The sequence below is a fragment of the Convolutriloba macropyga genome, chromosome 9 (assembly GCF_964194025.1).
Source record: "Convolutriloba macropyga chromosome 9, txConMacr16.3, whole genome shotgun sequence".
NCBI lineage: Eukaryota > Metazoa > Xenacoelomorpha > Acoela > Convolutidae > Convolutriloba > Convolutriloba macropyga.
This window is the reverse complement of record NC_134476.1, coordinates 61898381-61921381: the sequence shown is the minus strand read 5'-3', so window position 1 is coordinate 61921381 and position 23001 is coordinate 61898381. Positions and strand designations below refer to the sequence as shown.

General features: G+C 36.1%; 2 protein-coding genes across 2 annotated transcripts in view; both read left to right on the top strand.

The window, feature by feature from the left end:
* The window catches only part of LOC142345923 (ATP-dependent RNA helicase DHX8-like), a 468212-nt gene that overhangs the window by 370770 nt on the left and 74441 nt on the right, over window positions 1-23001 (top strand). The window lies entirely within an intron of this gene.
* On the top strand, window positions 190-22818 carry LOC142346287 (uncharacterized). The gene is made up of 4 exons (XM_075398801.1): window positions 190-389; window positions 4517-5137; window positions 5656-6056; window positions 22086-22818. The coding sequence occupies exons 1-4, from the start codon at window positions 190-192 to the stop codon at window positions 22700-22702; spliced, it is 1839 nt and encodes a 612-aa protein (XP_075254916.1). The 3' UTR covers window positions 22703-22818.

The window sequence follows — 23001 nt, the reverse complement described above, 5'->3', positions numbered from 1 at the left end:
GCTGTTCTTGGGTGATGTACAGAGACCCATAACAGGACAGTTTTTCCTTCCCTGACTATTTAGAGATAAAATTTTTAAATTTTTAAAACCAATGATCAGAGAGATTATTTGACGAAACCAACGCACCAGATTTTTCAGTAATATTTGTAATACTAACTGTACAATCGATTAGAAGAGTTATTACTATCTATGCCTAGTGTGACGCTTCCCGGTAAAAATGGAATTTGCCCGGTAATTTTCCCGATAAATATTCCTATTTTCCTGGCGGGACAATTACCAGGAATCCTACCGGGAATGTCAATTACATCGTTACAAGGATTACCAGGAACTTTGTCAGGAAATTATCAGGAAATTCGGGCATCGCTGCGGGAGAACAACAACACAACCAGGTATTTTCCGTGAAATTACCAGGATAAGCGGGGAAACCTTCCAGAAAATTACAAGGATAAGCGGTGAAACCTTCCAGGAAGTTACCAGGATAGTCGGGGATTATTTTAAAACCATTTTAAGTGAGGTTAGCACTAAAATAAGTGTTACCCATCGAACAAAAAGCTAAACTAAACAGATAATTTGAGACTTGAGAACTCATTCATTCTGTTCTATTCCGCACCAGTCGTCAAGTTTTGACTCACCACTGTTCGAGTATAACATTATATTCATAAATAGGTTTTGGCTAGTGCAAAATTTGTAGTTTCACTTGTTTTCCTTAACTGAACTTAATTGCACTACGACTGAAAATTCATGTTAATTTTGTAACAAATAGGCTGAGAACGCACATAATATTCGGAACTCCATTTTCCTCACAATTCGCCACATTTTTTGTTATATAGTGGAGAGAGGGCAAAATTCCATAAATTAGGAAAAACAGAGAAAGAACTGGTGCTGATTTGATCAAATATGTGGAAATCATTAAGGGATGATCCTCCATACAGAAAAAGTGAATGATGAAGTATACAAAAACATAAATATTGATCAACCGAGACATTTGGGGTCTTAATGTTTTCAAATTTTGTGCGACTCGTATCAGCAAAAAATTGTGTTTTTTAAACGAAAAACTTTTATTCCTCAAGTGAGCAGTTCTATAAAACGCACTCTAACAGCAATATCTGTTTTGTGCATCCCAAACTGAGTCTTCTAATGATTTCAATGTCATAATATTTAATCAAAGGTCACAATTTGATGGAAAAAAAACGAAATGTCAGCAGAAGTCCTCAAAAGTGTCCACATCCTACTCTAAGCTCTTCTTTTTCCGTTTTTGTTGAAGTCACTCAAACCGGGGTAGTATTTAGTTTTAATGCCAAATACTGAAAACTAAATCATAAAAACAAAAAAGTTTTTGAAGCAGTTTCCAAATACACTTGAGGATATAAAAGAATGACAAACAATCTGAAGAGAAAGTTAGGAACAACTTAATAGACTTGGAAGAAGAGTGATAAGATTCGTCTGGAGAACAAAATTTCTGGAAAACAAAATGCAAGGGTGAAAATGGGACGTTAAACCAATGAGAAGCAACATTTCACAAATCGTTACAATTTATTTTCAAACAATAAAATTATTGAACAAATTTTAAAACGTTAATGGGAGGAAACGATTAGTTGTAATCTTGTTTTCAAAATATTGTATCTGTTGTTCCTAACAGTTTGTATGTGCTTAAAAGAGCATTAATAAAGTTTCGCCAACAAGTTTAGTTTAAAAGTATACGGGTGGCTAAATGAGCGAATAAAGATCAGCAAAAATTGTTCACAAAAAAAATGTTGATTAGTTTGTCCTCGTCGGTTATGGTTCAAGAATTGTTAATCACAAAGTCAATTGAAATAATGTTTTATACGAAAACCTTTCGCCAAAGCAAATACTTCAACTTGAAAGCCACTTCGTTTTGTGAGGCAACTACTAAAGAAAAAAAACTCGGCCAAAATCTGACTAAGTCTCTTCAATGTGGCGCCCAAAATGTCAACGCGTTAAGAAAACTGAAACCAATTCATTTTCCCATAAAACACGTGTAAAACTTTTTAAGTAAAAACATAAGATAGAGATCGTTAATTGCACATTTTGATGGTACCATTAAAAGTGGCCAAGAATTATAAAAACGAGATAAAATTGTTCATTGTAGACAACAAGATGAATATATTAGACTCGTATACGTAATTGATGCTCCGAAATATTTTTTTCAAATGCGTATTCTAATAGTCAGGCATCTTCCAAAATATAAAGTTAAAACAAAGCAAATTTCCTAAAAATATTAAAAAATTATTTCTTTTGCGTTTTGATAACAATGACTGAAGAATTTTTCCTAGTGACGACCGTAAAAATTGAGAAAATAACGCATAGAGAAATATTTTTGGAGGGAAAGATGTTGAAAAATTGAGATGTAATTTATTTATCAATATAGATGTCAAAGTTTAATTCATTTGAATGTAACGCGTCTCTCACAGTGACATTCATACTCATCAAAACTAATGAATTGATGATTTGAACTTGGGTTTAACGCTTGTCACCGACTTTCAGAATTAGATTAAAACGTTTCAAAATGCTGGTCAATTTTCGTTAACTTCTTGGTTTCTACGAAACAATTGCTAACAATTTGAAAAAGTGCCAAAAATTCTTGAGATGTGTTTCTTAATTGTGTGACGAAATTAAAATCCAATTTGGCTTGTAGATTTTAGAAACTTTTGAACGCTTTGTAACAGGCAAATAGGGAGAGGAAAATTTGCAAATTGCATGAAAATTGATATAAATTAGACAAAAACGGCGACTGCGCTACAAAATCAGCAAGTTAGAAAATAGAATTAAAGATTATCTCTATTGATTAGAACTCGTCCGCTGCATATTTCTTATTAACGGAAACATAAACCAAGTTATGCACGCCATAATTGGACAAAATGTAGAAACGGAAAATTCGTATGGCGCCTTTTTTTCATAAATTTTAGTTTTGAAACAGTTGAATGGAGCAACGGAAGACAAATTTCAAAAAATTAGAACCTTTCATAAATTAAAAATTGAAGCTAATATTGATCTACTCACTATCAGTTTAGTGGAATTTTAAATTGAGGTGTTGAATGACCTCCAGAAACCATACTCGAAATAAAGCATTTCCCCAGTTAGTATTATTTTTAATAAAACTTGAACCCATCTGTCCTAACCATTTTTTTTTCAGAAATTTTTTGGTGTAGCACTTATAACAATGCTGTATTGTGTACTCGCTCGATCAACCAATCTTTGTCGCATTTTGTACGGGTTGCATATTAATTTTTTGTTCCGACATATTGAATCCAGATAAATCAAAAATTTTTCAGAGTTTCTGTTCTTTGAGATTAGGCTTTTTTAAGACTTCTAAGTAAAAATCGTAAACTCTATGAATGAAGAGCTAAAATTGTTGATCTTTAATTCTGTAGGAAAACTTATTGAACCTGGCAGAGGCCAGAAATATATCACTAATCAGACCTAAGTCATGTTTTTAGAAATTTGTGGACTCTCGAAAATACTCACTTATGTTTATAAGGGATTCGTATTAACCTCACTTTTTAGTTTGATAGATTAACAGTGTATTTTTATAAAAATAACTATTGTTTTTTTGGTGACTATTGACTTTATGAACGAATGAACAAGTGAAAGAGAAGGGGAGGTCGTCCCAAAGATAAGAAGCAAGAAGGGAAAACACCAGTGACAATTGCAGGCAGCACAAAGACCATTGATTTCTCAGGGTATTACCCGGCAGCGCTCCTTTTTAAAAGACGAATGATGAAAGTACTCTCAGGGTAGGCTTGCCTGCTTGTAGAAAACTGAAAGAGTTCGGTTAATATAGATAACTTTAACGACGAATCAAAAAAGATCTAATGAGGGCTGCAGCAACTCAGAGTACTTAATAGGCAATGGCTTAGCCATCTCTTCAAGGGGATAAATATTTTCTGCTTATATTCAAAGTTAATACTGGCAACCTCTTCACTTTCTCTCTACTGCTATTTTAGGTAGAAAAATTGAACAAGTAAGCCATTATTGAAAAAAGATGTTTCAAATGTAATCTCTCAATCAGTGGTTGTTCAACTTTGTTTTCCTCTATTTAAGTTTCTTTGGAGTGTAGCATGTCTTGATATAAATACGAGGCAGCAAGGAGATATGACAAAGTGTTTCCTCTGTCATTTCCCCAAAATTGACAGAACAATAGAAAAAAAAGTCCAGCACATAATTCCTACCCTTACCTGTGGGTAGGAACAATAATCGTTCCCACTGGCTATCAAAACTCGACGCATCAAAGTCTTAAATGAACGTTAGTTGGATTTCTAATCGTACATGCTCAGTTAATGGGTATGAATTTGGCACAGGGTAGAGCTATCTATAAGTGTTGCTAAATGAAGAATATTTGATAGCATAGCTACCAATGAATACTTCAACCAGTCAATCGAGGGAGTTGCAAATTTGATATAAAATCAACTAAATGCTCAAATCAATTAATATGAATTGATCAACCAAATTTATTTTATTTTTTATGTATTGATGAAGCCAATGGTGTATGTAATAGATATACATATGGTCGGGGAAAGGAAACATTTCTCGTGATAGTTATGAATGCTCACGGGCTACATGATACGAGAGGGGGGTTTGTTGGGGACGATGGCAAGCTGTTCTCGGATATTGTGGCAATGCTTCGGGCCCATTGTGACTATGTCAACCTGTTCGCCATAGTTGTGAACGGTCAATTGTTGGACGGCAATCACCAGGTGGACTTGGACAGCTCTGTTTCAGGAATGATCAGCATCTTTGAAGAAATGTTTGGCGATAAGTTTTGGAAGAATGCGGTCATAATTTTCACCCGTGTCGCTATGGATGATCGAAACAGAAGGATTCGTTTGAGGACTACAAAACACACTGATGACGAAATTTTCTCAGATTACTTAAATGTTGTTCGGGCAAAATTCCCAAAATCGGAAGGTGTCAAGTATTTGCACGTGGATTCGTGCTACGACGAAGAGAACCAAAAAGAATGTGAGTTTTTCAAAGAGGCAATGAATGAACTTTGGAACATGATTAGAGAAGCTCCAAAGATTGAAACGATGCTCATCAAAAGCGTTGAAACTGAGCACAGTTTGCTGAGTCGAATTGACGAATTTGAGAAGCATCTTGCAGAGGTTCTAAACGGAATGTAAGTATTCTATAGTGTTGTCTGTTCGTAATGTGGTGTTTTTGTGTTACAATTAATTGAAATTTTTGATGGTGAAGACACGAGAGAACGAGATTTTTTGAATCAATACAATCAATACTTTTTAAAATCAAAAACTGCAACTATTAAATTTTTAGAGGTATACCAGAATGTTACTATAGAAGAATATAATTCTTGATGGCTTTCGTTTTTAATTGCAATCGGGTTAAATTAGTACCTTCATGCTCGAAAATCAATTCTGATAATAATTTCATGCTTATAGGGTAGATTTGATCAGACAATTAATCGGTTAAAATGTTTCCAATTAGACCCCATGTGTTTGTTTATAAATTAACAGGCGTTCAAAAGAAAAAACGGCAAAAACAGTATTATAATAAATAGCAAGTTTTTTGTAGACTATGTTTCTCGTTGGATTAGTGCATTAGTGCAATTTTTCAGTTAGTGTTCTCATTTTTTTTTACCGTTCTTGTATAAAAAATAACATAAGTAAATATTTTCAGCGAACAGAAAGAGCAGTTACAGAAAACAACTCCTGCTTACGGAGATAATAAATTCACACTGCAGAAGGAGTACGAAATGATAATACAACAAAAACAACGAGAGCTAGACGAACTGAAACAGAACTTTGAGACTGCTAAAAAGAAACAAGAGGCAGTTTTTGAGTACGAAGTGAAAGAAATGACTGCGCGAGTGCGTCTTTCCGCAACTAAAGGAACAGAGCAGGGGAAAGCTGGCTCCCAAAAAGCGATACGAGAAACCCATGAAAAACAGATAAAAGCGCTGGAGGACAAACTACAAGTTGGGGTACATAAAGTTGAAAAAGACACAAAGCTTTTGACCGAAAATTACGAGTCCCAGTTGGACAAATGGATTATGCAAAAGAAACACGATGACCAAAAAGGTAAAGATGACGCTGCCGTTTCTTTTGTGCTTCACAAAATGTCACTATTTTGTCCTCAATCAGTCCTGTCCGTTAGCATTTCGTTTTAAATTGCATATACCCCTCATTACGACGCAGAAGTATACCCAAATAGTCACGGGCAGATATGACCGATGCATGTATCTCGTGTTCGTTTTAACTATGTAAATACATTGAAAGTCGAATAATATTGCGGAAAACAGCTACTTTAGCAGAAACCGGCAAAATAAAACGGAAATTAGCAACCCGTGTTCGCAAAAGTGTCCTAATCCTAGCCGCGAAATAGAAGTACAAACCTTATAACCTATTTTTCGGACGGCTTGTATCACGGCTCCATTTATGTATCAATTTTCTTGCACGCAATGTAGCTCGACTTCGCATATAATCCGCAATTAAGCCTAATTTAATGCGGTTTGAGCATAAAAGTGACAATTAAACCTTTATTACTACTTTATTATTACTTATCAAAGAGTTCCTAGCCGGTTCATTTAATCTACAACAGTACATCAACATACCGTCATAGAAGTTTTTTTTATTATTGTTTCACGATATTTGAAACGGAAAAGATTTGAAATGGACAAATTTTTATTAATCAGAATAATTTGTCACGTTGAATTAACATTAACACAGGAGACTTTATATACATCTAATAGATTTGATTAGTGAAAACAGATTTGGCCCCTCCCACATTGACAAACAGATCCTTTTTTGGCCAATGAAAATAGTTTAGACCAGTGAAAATAGATTCGGCCACTCCCACGTTGACCAAAAAAACCTTTTTTGAGCGAGGAGTTTTTTGGAAAAAGGTCAATTTTTGTGGCACTGGGACGTACACCAAATATGCCACAAAATAGACTTGACCAGTGAAAATAGATTTGGGCAATGAAAATAGATGTGACCAGTGAAAATAGATTCGGCCACTCCCACATTGACAAACAAAGCGTTTTTTTGAGCGAGGAATTTTTCGGAAAAAAATCAGTTTTTGTGGCACTGGGACGTACATCAAATATTTCACTAAATAGGTGCAGCAAGTACCACACTGACAGTCATCTTGCTGCATTCGTTGGTTTATCGAGTTGAAATAGCTGAGAAAAAATGTCAGAAAATTTAATATAGTCAGAATTCTATATGTCACTAAAATAAACAACATAGAAAATAGCCACAAGGATTGCTGACACAATGAGTGTTGAAATTTTCTTATAACAAGTGTATCGAGAAGTGAGTGAAGTGCAATTCAGAGAGCCGCTGCATTTAAATTTGATTGCACAATTGTTCTGTAATCCTCATCTGCGATGTTGTTTATCACAGTTGTTATCAAGGTTATTTTTAGCAGCTTCAAAACGTAATCTCTACATTCGGCGATTTTGATCATTCTAATAACATTATATTGCCTTTCCAGTTTTATGACCTCCCATTTCTCACCGAGATATTCGTCCAGGAGATAAGTGTGATGTCATCAAGTTTCGTCGGTTTTAAGGCATTTCTGATCTGATGTTTGCTCTCCGTTAAACCCAAAGCCTTTCTCAGCTGCTCGTTTACGTGAAAAACTCATTTGACAATTGTGTTTAGAGCTTCTTGTCGTCCATAACAATTCTACGTTTCATCGCTGACAACAAGAAGAATAACACATCAGCATCTGATGTGTGCTGATGTAATTCAAAGAAAACGTTTTTGTGGTAGTTCTCTTCGTGGCTTTCATTGGCAAGGCTGACAAGACCAACAGGAATTGTTATTGATATTGATTTGCTGTCAAATCTTATCAGTTTTGCCACCGCACAGCAATCACAAAACCTGTATACCAGAGAAGATCTGCGGCACTTCCTGTTGTTGTCATCAAAATCATCATCGGAGACATTGATTCCATTCATGCCCGGAACGAATTGCAAGGATCTTGACTTCTTGTAAGCTGGTATGCTTCTGAGGAAAGTAGCAATCGGGTTGGATGAAGCAATGTAACGCTCTGATTGAAAATTATCAGAAACAGATGACATTTGAAAAAAATACTGATCAGCTGTGTTATTTTCTGAATTATTCCTCAGTTAAATTTTTGTTGAATGGAGCTTAAGATTACATTGAGATTACAGAAGAAGAATACTGAATGTCGGATTTTTAGGCTTTTACTTATATTCAAGCTTCACTTTTTAAAGATGATTTTATTCCAAATTTGAAAAACAATTTATTTTTTGTGAAAAGTCCCTCATTTCCAAATTAGGTTTCTGGAAAAAGAAATTACCATCAACTGAGTTTCTCGATTGCTGCCTAACTACTTCTTCATCTCTACGGTAGGTAATTCAAGCGGTCTTTTTCCGTTCTTTTTCAAAGGGCTGTGATGAAGCTATAGATTCCGCCAGGTGCATGTCTCGCATGCACGTCCCATTGGCAGGTCTCAGATGCTGATAGTCGATTACTTCGAGCTCTTGTTGATGCTCTGTTTGAACCACCATGCACTGCAGAAAGGGATGGATTGTTAGTAACTACTGTTCATGTTCGCATCTGTTCATTGGTGATTGATATCCCTACAATTCGCTCATGCTATAGTGGAAGGTCAGTGAATGAGCGTACGCTCTCGCCGACAAAACGTAACCGCTCATGAACCATTCTGTTCTCCTTTCTGTAGCCCAATGATCCTTGTGCAGTGGTTGCTCTTCGCGATCCTGGCCGCTTCTGGACAACCATGTGTGTTATGCATTTTCGAATTGGCCACTTTTCACGATAATCGACAAGCTCATCGGTGTTCTTAATTGTCCCATTTTTGGACCACCGCTGATATCTCACTGCAACTTCCCACGAAAGTTTGAACACTTTGATAGTTGCGCCTTCCCAAATTTTTGTCAGTGGATCCAGCACTTGAATGTGTTCACTAACTTTAAAGAAATTGGATAGCATCGTGAGGTTTTTGAATACATTAGAGACTATGAAGACAATAGATCTAATCAACATTGAAATAATTTTAAAAGTTATTTATGTAGCACACACTATTGCTGACGACAAGATTTTTTTTCGACGGTTATACTGTCAGTCGCTTGATTGACTAATGATTTATTTTGAGTCGGCAGGCGCAGACTCAAAGTTTGACTCTACTGGTTTCGCCACCTAGTTTTGAGTCTATAGGTTTCAACACCGATAGAGCCAAGTTAGCCATGCTATCAATTCTCGTTCATGGCAGGTCCTCTTTTAACTGAAGTTTTTAGGACATATAGAGGTTGCCGTTCGATTGCCTGAAAATGGGTTCTTGGTTGGCTAGAAAACTCGGAACCGATGACTGATGATGCTGAGGAAGCTGAAAAATTTTGCTTATAAAAGTCGTGCAGATCCAACGCTTCACTGATTTGCTGCCAGGTAAATATCACAGCTTCTTTTTCATGCGATTGCTAAAAACAATGGCAACTTTGGACACGTGTGTTAAGAAGTAAAATGCACATAAAACTATATGCAATATACGAAAATTTACGATGATTCAATTGATCCCAGACACCCACATGTTCTTGTAGATCTGCCAAACCGTTGCACAGAAATTACCGGACTATGTTTCACAAGTAATCGGTTGACAGAGCAACTCCGTTCACTTTCAGCCAAAGCTGCTGCAGATCCATTTTCTCGTCAACATTTTGCAAACGATCACATGTGAAGATTATCGCAAGAGCAGGATAAATCGGCAATAAACTGGTACCAAATCCTGCGTATTCCTCCACATACCTGACTGATCTCCTGACTAGAAAAAAACTTTTGTAAAACCCTATAATTTATATATATATATATATATATATATATATATATCTTTGCCAAGAAATTTTAGCAAAACTGATTATTTTTTGAAAATTCCCTCTGCTAAAAAATTGGGTTAGTTACTCGTGTTTGATAAGCCAAACATGTAAATTGTGTCAGACGGCAGATGAAACTTTTGTCCAGCCTCAATCTTTTTTTCGCGACAACTTTCACTCAGCAACAAATGACTACCGAAGAATTTTTGCGTTAAACGTGATTAATTATGGAACGACGAAAATTTTTTAATTGAATATAGATTTTGGTCCAGGAATTAATGATTTCTAATAGAATTTAGGAACTAACGGTTCTCCTTCCGATTCGTATTCTCTGAGCAGTTTCACATTGATTGAGGTACCTGACAACACAAAAGCTCCCTTTTGCAGGACAAAACTATTATTACTTAAAACTCAAAACGAGGCATCAATGTAAGACAGCACTCTCTTGGCTAAAGAAAGCTACTTCCTCAACACTTGATGCTTGCTCTACTGGTGCAAGAAATCTGCTGTACTTAAGAGCGACTGAATATGCAGCGACAAATTTGGGTGCATCAAAATTGTTCAACGTGTTCGAAATTAACAAACAAAAAGAAGGAAATAAAATCTGTGATTAGACAGTAGTATATATCAAGTGGATCCTAATTTGATACAAGCTAACATGTGATTGTCAGACAGAATTTACTGCTGACGTCCAAATCCTCCACATAGAGAGGAGTCCATCGAACTCTCTGTGCGTTGAACTTTTTGGCTGATGTGGCAGGTGACATTTTTTCCTCCGAACTGTTCATCTGAAGACAGAAGTCTGAGATGTGAAACTAAAAAAAAAGTGGAAGGAAAAAAGAAGGAAATAAAAAAAGTGTTTCCAAAGAGAGTTTTTTGAGGAGTTCCTCCTGTTATTACATCTGCAAACAAAAGTCTGACATATGATTCCTCTTAGGCTAAAATAGTATCCGATCAGTTAAAAAGAGCAATTTCATTTTTTCTGAAAAGGCCCTCATCTTACCATGTCGTCTCTCTTTTCAGAGTCACGGTTCCTGAAAACTTCTAAAAAAGCAGAGGTCACTTTGGATGTCCCAGGAGCAGGAGAAATGGTAGTATCGAATGGACCGGGAACCCATGATTGATTGTCGTTGGCAGGCTGAGCTTCCGATGGCTCAGTTCGAAGGGTCATCTGACCGAACAGTTTCAGTTATAACTTAGGTCCACACGCAGTACAAACTTGCTGCAACACTGATCCTGAACGTCTTTCAGCTCTTATTTTGGCAATTCCTTCTTGAGTTTTTTCTCCACTTCCATCGTTAAGTGGGTATTTTGTTCAAAAACTGTTCAAGACTGTCAGTGCCAGTAATATAGCGCTTGATGTCGCTGTAGACTAGATTTTTTTGAGTCAAATTGAATATTCGGCGGTACTCACACATAACGCCTCCCGTGTGATTACGCAGGTTGTTTCAGTCTGAAAACACTTCCTGCAATAATTATCCAACTTTCGTTGATTCTTTGTTCCACATTTAAGGCTCTGCAGAGTATCGTTTCTCTTGAATGTTCAATCATACCCAAAAAAAAAATTGCAGTTATCAAATTTGTTTTCTTTAGTGAATATTATACAAATAGTGTGATTAAGCACTTTAATTGTCATTTTTTAAAGCAGTAGTTTTGACTAATTTAAAGATGATAAAATATACTAACGGCTGCAGTGGAAGCGTTCAGTGTATTTAATAGGAGCTCTCCTTGTTTTTTGCAGTAGGCACTGAATTATCAACAAAACAATAAAACAAAAACTTTTTGAAAGGCTTTTCCAACATTAGTTTACCTTACCCACCACCAATGGTGGATTCTCAAAGCTGAAGTCGAATTATTTTCCTCAAAGTTTCCACAAACCGAATAAACCAATCAAGGATACAGCTAACAATGTCCGCTAATCATTTCCGATCGAGTTATCCTGGAGTTCCAATCGTGAAGGTAATTTAGACATTGTACTTTCTCTCAAAAGAAGCGTTCATTTGCTTTTGAGATTCGTTCGTGGTGGTTTAGGTGACTTTCAATCTTCAAATTAAATCGACAACTTTCGAAGGGTCATCTGACCGAACAGTTTCAGTTATAACTTAGGTCCACACGCAGTACAAACTTGCTGCAACACTGATCCTGAACGTCTTTCAGCTCTTATTTTGGCAATTCCTTCTTGAGTTTTTTCTCCACTTCCATCGTTAAGTGGGTATTTTGTTCAAAAACTGTTCAAGACTGTCAGTGCCAGTAATATAGCGCTTGATGTCGCTGTAGACTAGATTTTTTTTAGTCAAATTGAATATTCGGCGGTACTCATACGCCTCCCGTGTGATTACGCAGGTTGTTTCAGTCTGAAAACACTTCCTGCAATAATTATCCAACTTTCGTTGATTCTTTGTTCCACATTTAAGGCTCTGCAGAGTATCGTTTCTCTTGAATGTTCAATCATACCCAAAAAAAAATTTGCAGTTATCAAATTTGTTTTCTTTAGTGAATATTATACAAACAGTGTGATTAAGCACTTTAATTGTCATTTTTTAAAGCAGTAGTTTTGACTAATTTAAAGATGATAAAATATACTAACGGCTGCAGTGGAAGCGTTCAGTGTATTTAATAGGAGCTCTCCTTGTTTTTTGCAGTAGGCACTGAATTATCAACAAAACAATAAAACAAAAACTTTTTGAAAGGCTTTTCCAACATTAGTTTACCTTACCCACCACCAATGGTGGATTCTCAAAGCTGAAGTCGAATTATTTTCCTCAAAGTTTCCACAAACCGAATAAACCAATCAAGGATACAGCTAACAATGTCCGCTAATCATTTCCGATCGAGTTATCCTGGAGTTCCAATCGTGAAGGTAATTTAGACATTGTACTTTCTCTCAAAAGAAGCGTTCATTTGCTTTTGAGATTCGTTCGTGGTGGTTTAGGTGACTTTCAATCTTCAAATTAAATCGACAACTTTTGAAATAAAAAAAATCAGTTAAAATTTACTGCCAATTTAATTAGTTCCATCAAAACTGCCTGATCTAAAACCTCCCAGGGGATTCGTTAATAAATTTGATGTCTGAAACAACAAAATTAGAGGAAACAATTGTGTTCGGCAATTTATTTCTGGAATATCCCTCTTTTAGGTTAACAAAAACGGCTTGGATTCAACATCAGTCTTTTCGGATCTTTGTTCAAAATTATTTTTGGCCAACTGGTTATGAAAACATAATTCTCCTTTGAAATGAGGGAGTTTTCAGAAGAAACTCCAATGGAAAACCACTCTTATAAATTTTTTGACTAGCTATTTTTGATTATTAATTTGGAATGAAACTCTGCTTCAGCAAAAATTAATAGTGCCATTTCTGGAATATTTGTAGTCATCTTGTTTGAAGGTGATATTGTCGCATTGTGCGGAATAACATTCCAAGGCTGATAATTTGGCCCCGACGGGTCTGCGAAAAAGTTGCTTTCTAAAAAGAGGCTGAGTAAATTTTGTAAAAATTCTGCAAAAGCAAAATCATTCTTGAGACTTATCAAATCAACGGCGTCCGTAGGTCTGGTAAAGGAGTATGCAATTAGCACCTCAGATATTTGTTTGCTAATTCGTCCTCAGTTTGCTCACATCTTCTCAATAACGGCTCTGTAAATCAGCCGTTTTTGAAAAGGGCTGTTCAAAACATTTTGAAATTTGTTTAAATTTTGACACTCTATCCGGTAATAAATAATGAAACAAATTTTCAGAGAGTAATGTCTACATCTTAATCCTACCAATGGTTATCAAGCAGTGAGACGAAGAGGCCAAAACGGAAGCGAGGTGCTCCACTAAAAAACAAAGCAGATGAAACCATTATGTGTGATTGTAAAATAGATCCAATTTTCTTTTCTTTTTGCAAATCTTTGATTGTCAATTAATTGAATGTCGATTACAATCAGAGGAAATTTTCAGAAAATTTTTGCACATCGCATTGAATGAACATTTTTGTTTAGTTGATATTTTCAACTGTCGCTATAAACAAACAATTCGTTTAGCTGATATGTTTAACTGATCTGTTTAGCTGCTAAGATTTATTTGGAATAATGAAATCGTTTTTATTTTGATTTACAACCAATAAATTTTAAAAAATTGGCTCTTTTTACTGTATGGACACAACTTTGCGAATAGGGGAGATTTGCGAGTCTACATGAGTACAAGAAGTTTTGTGATCGTTGTTTCTTCTATGCGAGGGACTCATTCAGCATGAAAAAACATTGCCAGAATGAAGATAAAGGCCTTAAGAAAAGAAAAAAAATAATGACACATGACGGGCCAGAGTACAACGACGTCAAACGATATCTGACAGGATTAAAGTACATCGAACATTTCTAGTAGAGCTTCCCTAGTGTTGCAGGGACAATGCGTGAAGAACAAGTGCGAAAGACAAATCTTTGCAAGAAGGGGAGACAGAAAGAAAGATGGGAGGGAAAATCAACCTTCTTAAAAGTCGCGCGGTGTATTTTCAAGGGGAGTGTTACAGACACTGATAGTTCAGATATTTCTTCTGGCACCCGACCTTTCAAGAAAACAACCACAAGTACACTTGAAGCTGAGGAAAACAACTGAAAGCGCTGAATCGAGAGATCAGGGAGAAAAGCCACTGATTTGCGAATTTGGAATGCCCGTAACGAGAATCCAGAACCTCGACCAAATACTGTACCTGATCCCCAAAACAGAACCAATGTACAAAATGCAGTCTGAATTAAGTTACTGTGAGCTGAAAAATTTAGTCGAACAAAAACAGCGTTTTTGTTTGGTAATACCGGCAATCTGTTCTTGTGCGGGTTTTTCGTCACCAATTTCCTCATTAATCAAAAACAAAACAAGGATTCCAACTCAACTCATCAAACGATTGCTCACAAAAGAGGTGAAAACAAGAAGCGAAGAGGGAGAAAAAGTTGATCGCCTATTCAATACTCGGACATACAACGATGGGGTACGAAAATATAATGAAAGATGAATTTAGCGGGAAAAAATGACTTTTGATTTAGGAAGACATTTTAAATTAGGAGATATTTCATCAGCACGTCCGAATTTCATAATTGTTAACGACAAAGGGATTTTTAAGAAAAAAATCATTTTCAATTGAGGGAGATATTTCATCAGCACGCCCGAGTTTCATAAAAGACAAACTCTGTAGTAAGTCTTTGTTTTAATTCGTTGAAACAGATAATTCTATGACAGTTCAAAAAATTCTCTGACACGACTTGATGAATCTCCCTGCACAGAGAACTTGAACTTAATTGACTTCCATGTTTCAAGTAAGTGTTACTTAACTTCGTTTGATAATAAAAAACTATTTTTGTTTCATTGTTATTATTCCTCATGATATTGATGTTTGAGAATCGAACAATTTAAAGGTTTGGGTGATAACCAATTTTGTTAGAAAGATTTCATGGAAACATATTAATAGAAACAATCTTCCTGGCAGACTTAGATAATCAAGCGTCGAAAATTTCCTTCTCCCAAGCTGAGAAATCTGCAGTTATCAAATGTGCTTTCTTCTGTGTATATCATACAAACTGTGTGATTAAGCACTTTAATTGTCATTTTTTAAATAAGTAAATTTGGATAATTTAAAGATGATAAAATATAATAACGGCTGCAGTGGAAGGGTTCAGTGTATTTAATAGGAGTTCCCCTTGTTTTTTGCAGTAGGTGCTGAATTATCAACAAAAAAATGAAACAGAAGCTTTATGAAAGGTTTTTCTAACAGTGGTCTACCCTACCCACCACTAATGGTGGATTCTCACAGCTGAAGTTGATTTATTTTTCTAAAAATTTCCACAAACCGAATAAATCAATTAAGGATACAGCTAACAATGTCCGCTAATCATTGCCAATCGAGTTATCCTGGAGTTCCAATTGTGAACTTATTTTGGACAATGTTTCTTCTCTCAAAAGAAGTGTTCATTTACTTTTGAGATTCGTTCCTGGTTGATTAGGTGACTTTCAATCTTCAAATTAAATCGACAATTCTTGAAATAAAAAAATCAGTTAAAATTTACTGCTATTTTAATTAGTTCCATCAAAACTGCCTGATAGATGTAAAACCTCCCAGGGGATTCGTTAATAAATTAGATGTCTGAAACAACAAAATTAGAGGAAACAATTGTGTTCGGCAATTTATTTCTGGAATATTCCTCTTTTAGGTCAACAAAAACGGCTTGGATTCAACATCAGTCTTTTCGGATCTTTGTTCAAAATTATTTTTGACCAACTGGTTATGAAAACATAATTCTCTTTGGAAATGAGGGAGTTTTCAGAAGAAACTCCAATGGAAAACCACTTTTATAATTTTTTTGACCAGCTATTTTTGATTATTAATTCGGAATGAAACTCTGCTTCAGCAAAAATTAATAGTGCCATTTCTGGAATATTTGTAGTCATCTTGTTTGAAGGTGATTTTGTCGCCTTGTGCGGAATAACATTCCAAAGCTGATAATTTGGCCCCGACGGGTCTGCGAAAAAGTTGCTTTCTAAAAAGAGGCTGAGTAAATTTTGTAAAAATTCTGCAAAAGCAAAATCATTCTTGAGACTTATCAAATCAAGAATGATTTTGCTAAAGGAGTATGCAAGTAGCACCTCAGATATTTGTTTGATAATTCGTCCTCAGTTTGCTCTCATCTTCTCAATAACGGCTCTGTAAATCAGCCGTTTTTGAAAATGGCTGTTCAAAAAATTTGAAATGTGTTTAAGTTTTGACACTCTATCTGGTAATAAATAATGAAATAAATTTTCAGAGAGTAATGTCTTGATCTGAATCCTAAAGTAACTTACTTTGAGTGAAAGTCTTTTCGAGAATGGTGGTTCGATTTGTTCAAAGGTTCCGTCATGGTTTCTGGGAAACTTCAGATTCATTCAATAATGAAGTTGTGAAGCAGTGCTTCAATTTGTATGGCGTTAGTGCGTGGTTTTCGGGGAAAACTGCTAGACTGATCTGATAATAGGTAACTGTCCTTCTCGAGTATTCAAATATTGTCCCGGAAGTAGATTTGAATGAGCGAGCCGCTCTATTAATCCCATGAATACTCGCTCGCCAAAGTTCTTACGCATCTGCCGTCAACATCATTGAATCTGAGACTCCTTCAAGACTTTGGAAGAATAAGTGGGGATGAAATGCTCGCAAAACTTTTTTCCAGTTCACTTTTTAATGTTGTTCGAACCCGTCAAAAACTCTTTTTCGTTCCAAACTCCTTCAAAAAGTTCACCAATCTGATTTCCTGTGCCCTGTAACTCATTCGTGTCAGCTATAATGGCAGCTGCTTCTAGCCCAGATAATGATACCGCAGACACCGCTTTCCTTTTCTTTTTCCGGTTAAACTGAATGAGAAATAGGGTCTTTTCACAACTCTTTCGCTGATGTTCTTTTCCAGTTGATGTATCGCTTCTTTCTGAAGGCAGCCTCCACCCTTAACGTTTACCAGTTTGTCCACCTACGTTTTGAGGTCCAGCTCCATACATCGAATCATTCCATAAGTTACATCTGCACAAATAGCTGCTGACATTGGTGCAAATGCAAATGCATCTTCTGGTGGTTCTTGTCGAATCTTTACCTTCGCATCTATTGACCAGGAACAAAGCTGTCATCGGAAACATACCGGGGCATTTTACAGACATGAGCAGATTTTGCATCGTCTTTTGTGAATCCCAAGAAAAATTTGAGTATAAAAAGCTGGCCACCAGAATAAGTCAACTTCGCACCGCTGTCATAAAGTGCTTTCGTCTGTTGATAACGCCAAGAAGTAATTTGCTCGGCCACGTCACTGCAGCCAATGCTTTGTTCCAGATTGAAGCAAGAATCTCCTCCTGAAAATAGAAGGAATTAAAGAAAAGAACAAAACTGTACTCAAAGAGGAACATTTCAGGAAAAAATATGCATTGCTGTTGTGTCCTAGTATATAATGCCTTATACATATATATATATATATATATATATATATATATAAATATATATATACGTATATATATATATATATATATATATATATATATATATATATATATATATATATAATATATTAGATAACAATTTAGATATCTGAAAACGTTGCGAAGCCCACGAGTGGTTGTATTGACTAAGCGCTGAGGTTTGTACATCCCAAAACACGAAAAGCCAATCGGGTTTGATCTACTTTACTTATTTGAACACCATCTCACCGTATATCAATTCATAAACCGGACAGATTTGTGTGGCTGTATCTCAGAAAACAATGAATTTTCGCCAAATTTACCAAGCTGACGCGAATGCCTGAAAATTCATGTTGTGGTTTACACACAAGAATGTTTTAAATAGTCGACTGTACGTTTCTGTGATAGATTTCAGGGAGGGGATAAGTTCATTTTGACCCAAGCCGTACACAAAAAGGTGTTTTCGATCAGTAAACAGCACATCAGACCGGTTTCCAGTTTTTGAGGAAGATGCAGTACGTTTGCGGAACGCGTCATTTTTTCCTTTAAGTGAGAAAATTGCTTCAATTAATTGCAGGAGATGTTTTTTTCTATAAATTGGCTTCTTATGCAATTTGTATCTCTGGACCGCTGTCGTTTTCAACACTTTTGCCAATGCTCTGAAAAGAATTTGTTTCTGATCAGCTTATTCAACAACATCATACCAAAATAAAGTAAGTACTCCTCGACGTACATCGCTCCATAATGTTTCTCTCTGCATTAGAATATCAACACTCTTTCTGTAAGCGATTCTTGCTTTTGTCTTACAAGAGTTTTTCGATATTCTATACATGTACGATCTCATGGGCGGCTGGGTAGATGATTGAGATTTTATTTGCTTTGAATCATGATTTTTAAGCAAAACTAGATTGCTTACATTTGTATTAATTTCGTTCACTGGTTCTTGAGCTGTATTGGCAGAAACAGAAAGTAGTTCCACAGCAGTTCTTTCTGATGCTAAAATGAGAGGAAAAAGTTGATAATTTGCAAATAGGTGGAAGTCCGGTATCAGTTGATGCCCGGACAATGAAGACACAAAACTCCCTCTGCGTGATGTCCAAGATAAATCAAGCATGACTCCAACAATTAGGATGTGCAGTAAAGCAATATCAACAAATTATGTTGCTTTTTATCAAAATTCGATCTCCTGAAGAGGTCTTCAATTCTTAGATTGGTGCCATTTAGAACTGTGTTTGCTGCAGATAAAAATTTTCTTTTTTAATGTTCTATGGTTGAATTGGCTATTTCATCAATAAAACTAACATTTAGGTAAATTTTTTTGTCTATAAAACGCAAGTTTTTCTTGTAGCATTTTTTTAACTCCTCTTGTTCGACCATTAACAAGATAAGATTGCAGAGAGGAAATTTTCGCTAAAACATCAACTGTGAATTGATAACCGCTTTTTCTTGCTAAGTTCGATTTAACGAGTGCTTTTCAATTAAAATTGCTCAATATTAATGAGTGCTTTTCAATGAAGTTGTTAAATACAGTAATCAATATTTTTGCGTCTAATTACGGGTTTTCAGGTGTCAAGAACAATCCATCAATTTTTTCCGAAAAATCTCTCAATTCTGCGTCTGTTGAAGTTAACTCTTTATGACGCCCTTAACATGTGTCTATTATATTTGGACTCATTTACATATTGCCTCCATTTACAGATTCATAGAGTACTATTACGTTATCAACGAACCCCTCTATGTTGGGTTTCGTTGGCTCTCAAATACGAAAGCCCCGCTAGGCGTGAAACCCATTTTCCAAGTGTACTGGTACCGTAAGCGTTTGAAAAATGAGGCAGAGTCGTGTAGTTTAACGGAACCCGAAAGACATGATTATGAGTTACTCTCAATTTTAAAGCCTTCCTTTACAGGTTTGTAGTTGCAGGTGGGTGAGTAGCTGGGAGAGAGAGACAATTAAACACAAGGGCCATAAACAACAAGGTAAACTTGCAGACCCCTCTTACATTACTGCCCAGTTTTTCCTCAAATTTGATTGAGAAAGTAATGTCGAATCAAAAATTTCGTTTTTGTGTCTATTTACAAAGTTACAGGCCTATTTAATTTTTTCTGAAAAATTCCTTCATCGGTGTTTATTTTTTTTCTGAAGAAACCCTCCATTTTGTTCTCTCTCTCTCTCTCTCTCTCTCTCTTCCTCTAAAAACATTTTTCTCTGAAGAACTTACTGAGCTATATTTACTATTAGTTTACTGAGGTAAAATATTAGTTTACTGAGGTTCAAAAAATTGTTTGTCTTGTTCTTGTTTGCTAATGAAAACAAAAGGATTTGAAGTGGAAACACTCAAAATACTGCAACGGCTCAGGACTAGAAACACACACTGCATCCGTGTGAAAAGCGAAAAATTCCTCTGTTGAAGTTGGAGTTTGTCGAATTTTGTATTTTTCCGAAATATCCGTCCATTTTGCTCTCTTTCTGTCTCTCTCTCTCTCTCTCTCTCTCTCTCTCTCTCTCTCTCTCTCTCTCGCTCTCTCCCTCCCTACCTCCCTATCTCTCTCTCTCTCTCTCTCTCTATCTCTCTCTCTTTCTCTTTCTCTCTCTCTCTCTCTCTCTCTCTCTGGCTCCTCTCTATAATTAAATCACACAAATAATAAATTCATGTATAAACAATCTATGGCAGTTTATAAACATTAAGCAATACAGTGGTAGTTTTTCGATACAGAACCGTCATTTCCCGTCAATAGAGTCATTGAAGTTGGATTTGTGTGATCATTTGATATTTTGCTGCAATGGTTTGTTGTAATGCTTGCGAACAGGTGAACAGATGACCAAAGGCTGAAACAGTCCGGGGAATTACTTTGTCTTAGTTGTTTGTATTTAAATCAATTTAAAGCTTTAAAAGCTTCAATAAAGTCTTTATTGCTTATTACTAAGTTTTAAACTGCTTTTGCATGCTCAAAATGCGTGCATTTAATTAGGCTCGATTGCGGATTAGAGATAATTTTAATGCAAATAATAGATACCTAAATTGAGCGGAAGCGTGCTACAAGACTTGTAATCTACCTTTCGTTCCCAATGTTCTTTTAATTCGCAAAATTGGTGGAACCCCTCTTGCGAGAAGTAAGATACAAAGGATGTCTCCTAGTTTCGTTCATTGTATGTTTCTAATTTTCTAGCCAATTGTACTAAGGCGGAAATTTTTGGGTATACCTTAGCATTGGAATGCTCCCCAGTTTCCGTATTTGTTAAATAACTAAATCTTAGGTCCAGGTGTTGGCGGGTCTAAGCAATTTTTTTTTAAATTTTGAAAAGATTTTGAAACTGTTAAAAATATAATGATAAAATTGGCAGTTTCGTTTGAGATGCGGAATTCGATAAGTAAAAATAATTATACCCCTTTTGAATGCATTTTTTACATAAATTGAGCACTTTTTTCAAAGTGCTGAAATTATTTGTCGAATATGCACTGACAGCCGCTGGAATAAAGTGTTTCTCAGTGATAGATTATCTTACATAATTATTCTTTTAATTTGCTGACAGGTATTAAAATTTATGCAAGAAGTATGCTGAAAATTCTGCACATTAAACGGATGATCGTGAAAGATTTAACAGAGATTTTTAAGCGCATTTCTCAGATAATTTTCAGCTGAAACTTCAACCTGGGTTTAATTAAGTTTAAAAATGGTTGGGGGCTATTATTTGATGATTTTTTTGTGAGCACACTTGAGCAGTAAAGACAAAAATTAGAGAAAAAGTAGCTTGCTTTTCATCAAAAACAGTCAAACGGAGGCAATGAATATCAATGCGAATAAATAAATATATTTGTCTTAAATCTTGCATAAAATCCTACTGTTTTTTGCACACGTATATTTCGCCTTCCAACTAGCTTTTCATCGCCAAAATCGCAAATCTTAGAGTTATTCACCGCAAAATTCAACACTCGTCTTGCAAAAGTTCACCGCTATCAAAGAATTCAACGATAAAAAATGCGGAAGCTTTGCGGTGACAAAAGTTTTTTTTCACCGGTATTCGCCGCGAATCTTACATTTTTTGGGATCTATTCTGTTTTGCCCCCCCCCCCCTTGGTGCGCTTGGTGCGCTTATATTGTGCGCTTATATTTTTATGCCCACCAGGCGCACGTGCTTTTTTTTTACATAGTAATGTGCTATATAACAACATATAATTTGTAACTGGTGGCGTAAAAATGCGGGGGGGGGGGGGCAAAATAGATGCCATTATATTTTGACCAAACCTCGACCCGGGAGAGCTCATCGAGTATTGTTTAATGAGATTAGTGCAACGATTGCTTTTTTGTGTAGATGGTTGGCGGGTGAAAGCATTCGGCAACTTTAACAACACGGGGGGTTCAGTAACAGTCAAAAGTGATGCGACAGTAAAAGCCCTTCAACTCAATTACCCAGACAGTCACTGGTCTGTATTCATCATATGCCAGAGATCCGCGGGGGTAATTGGTGCATTCACCATGGATAGAACTGATGGTTGGTGTGAAATTAGTAAAAACGGGGAGGAAGCTACAGAGAAGAAATTGGAGGATACTGCCTATGGAACTGAAGACCACGAAATTGAGCAAAGCAAAAGTCCGACCTCGTCTGGGGTTCCCTTCAAACCCCTGACAGTTCCATTGACCCTATTCGTCTGGAGAGCTCTGAAGTCTCACTGCAATGAACTCAGACAAGCAAATGCCGATGAACGGAAAGAGGTTTCGGCCATTGTTCACAACTTGAAGGAACTGGAAAAGAGGGGAATCAAATGGAGCAACAAGCGATGGAGAGACAAACTGGCCTCGCAACTGGACCAAAAGTCCGTTCCATGGAAACATATGCTAGTCGCAAACGAGATCCAATACTCTTCCAAAAATCATTCCCTCTTTCTATTGTCTGGCAGCGCTAAGGCTTACATCTGTTTCTCCCCCTGAAGAAAACTATCATCGGATAAATTTATAAATTTATTTCACGCACTGATATTCTACACACAACTGTTTACAAAATAAAGCTTCAACATTTCCTAAAACAATGGAAGCTTTTCCAACACATTATTGAAGTTAGCTGTAACCCCCCCCCCCCCCCATAGTGTGCATATCGCATAAACTAATTTTAATTGCGAGTACCAACTGTGGGTATCCAAAAAATTCTTCAAGTAAGATGAGATAACGTCCAAATAAAAGCCGTGTTTACATCTAATTAATTGCCCGTTTTTATATCTAGTAACAGTATT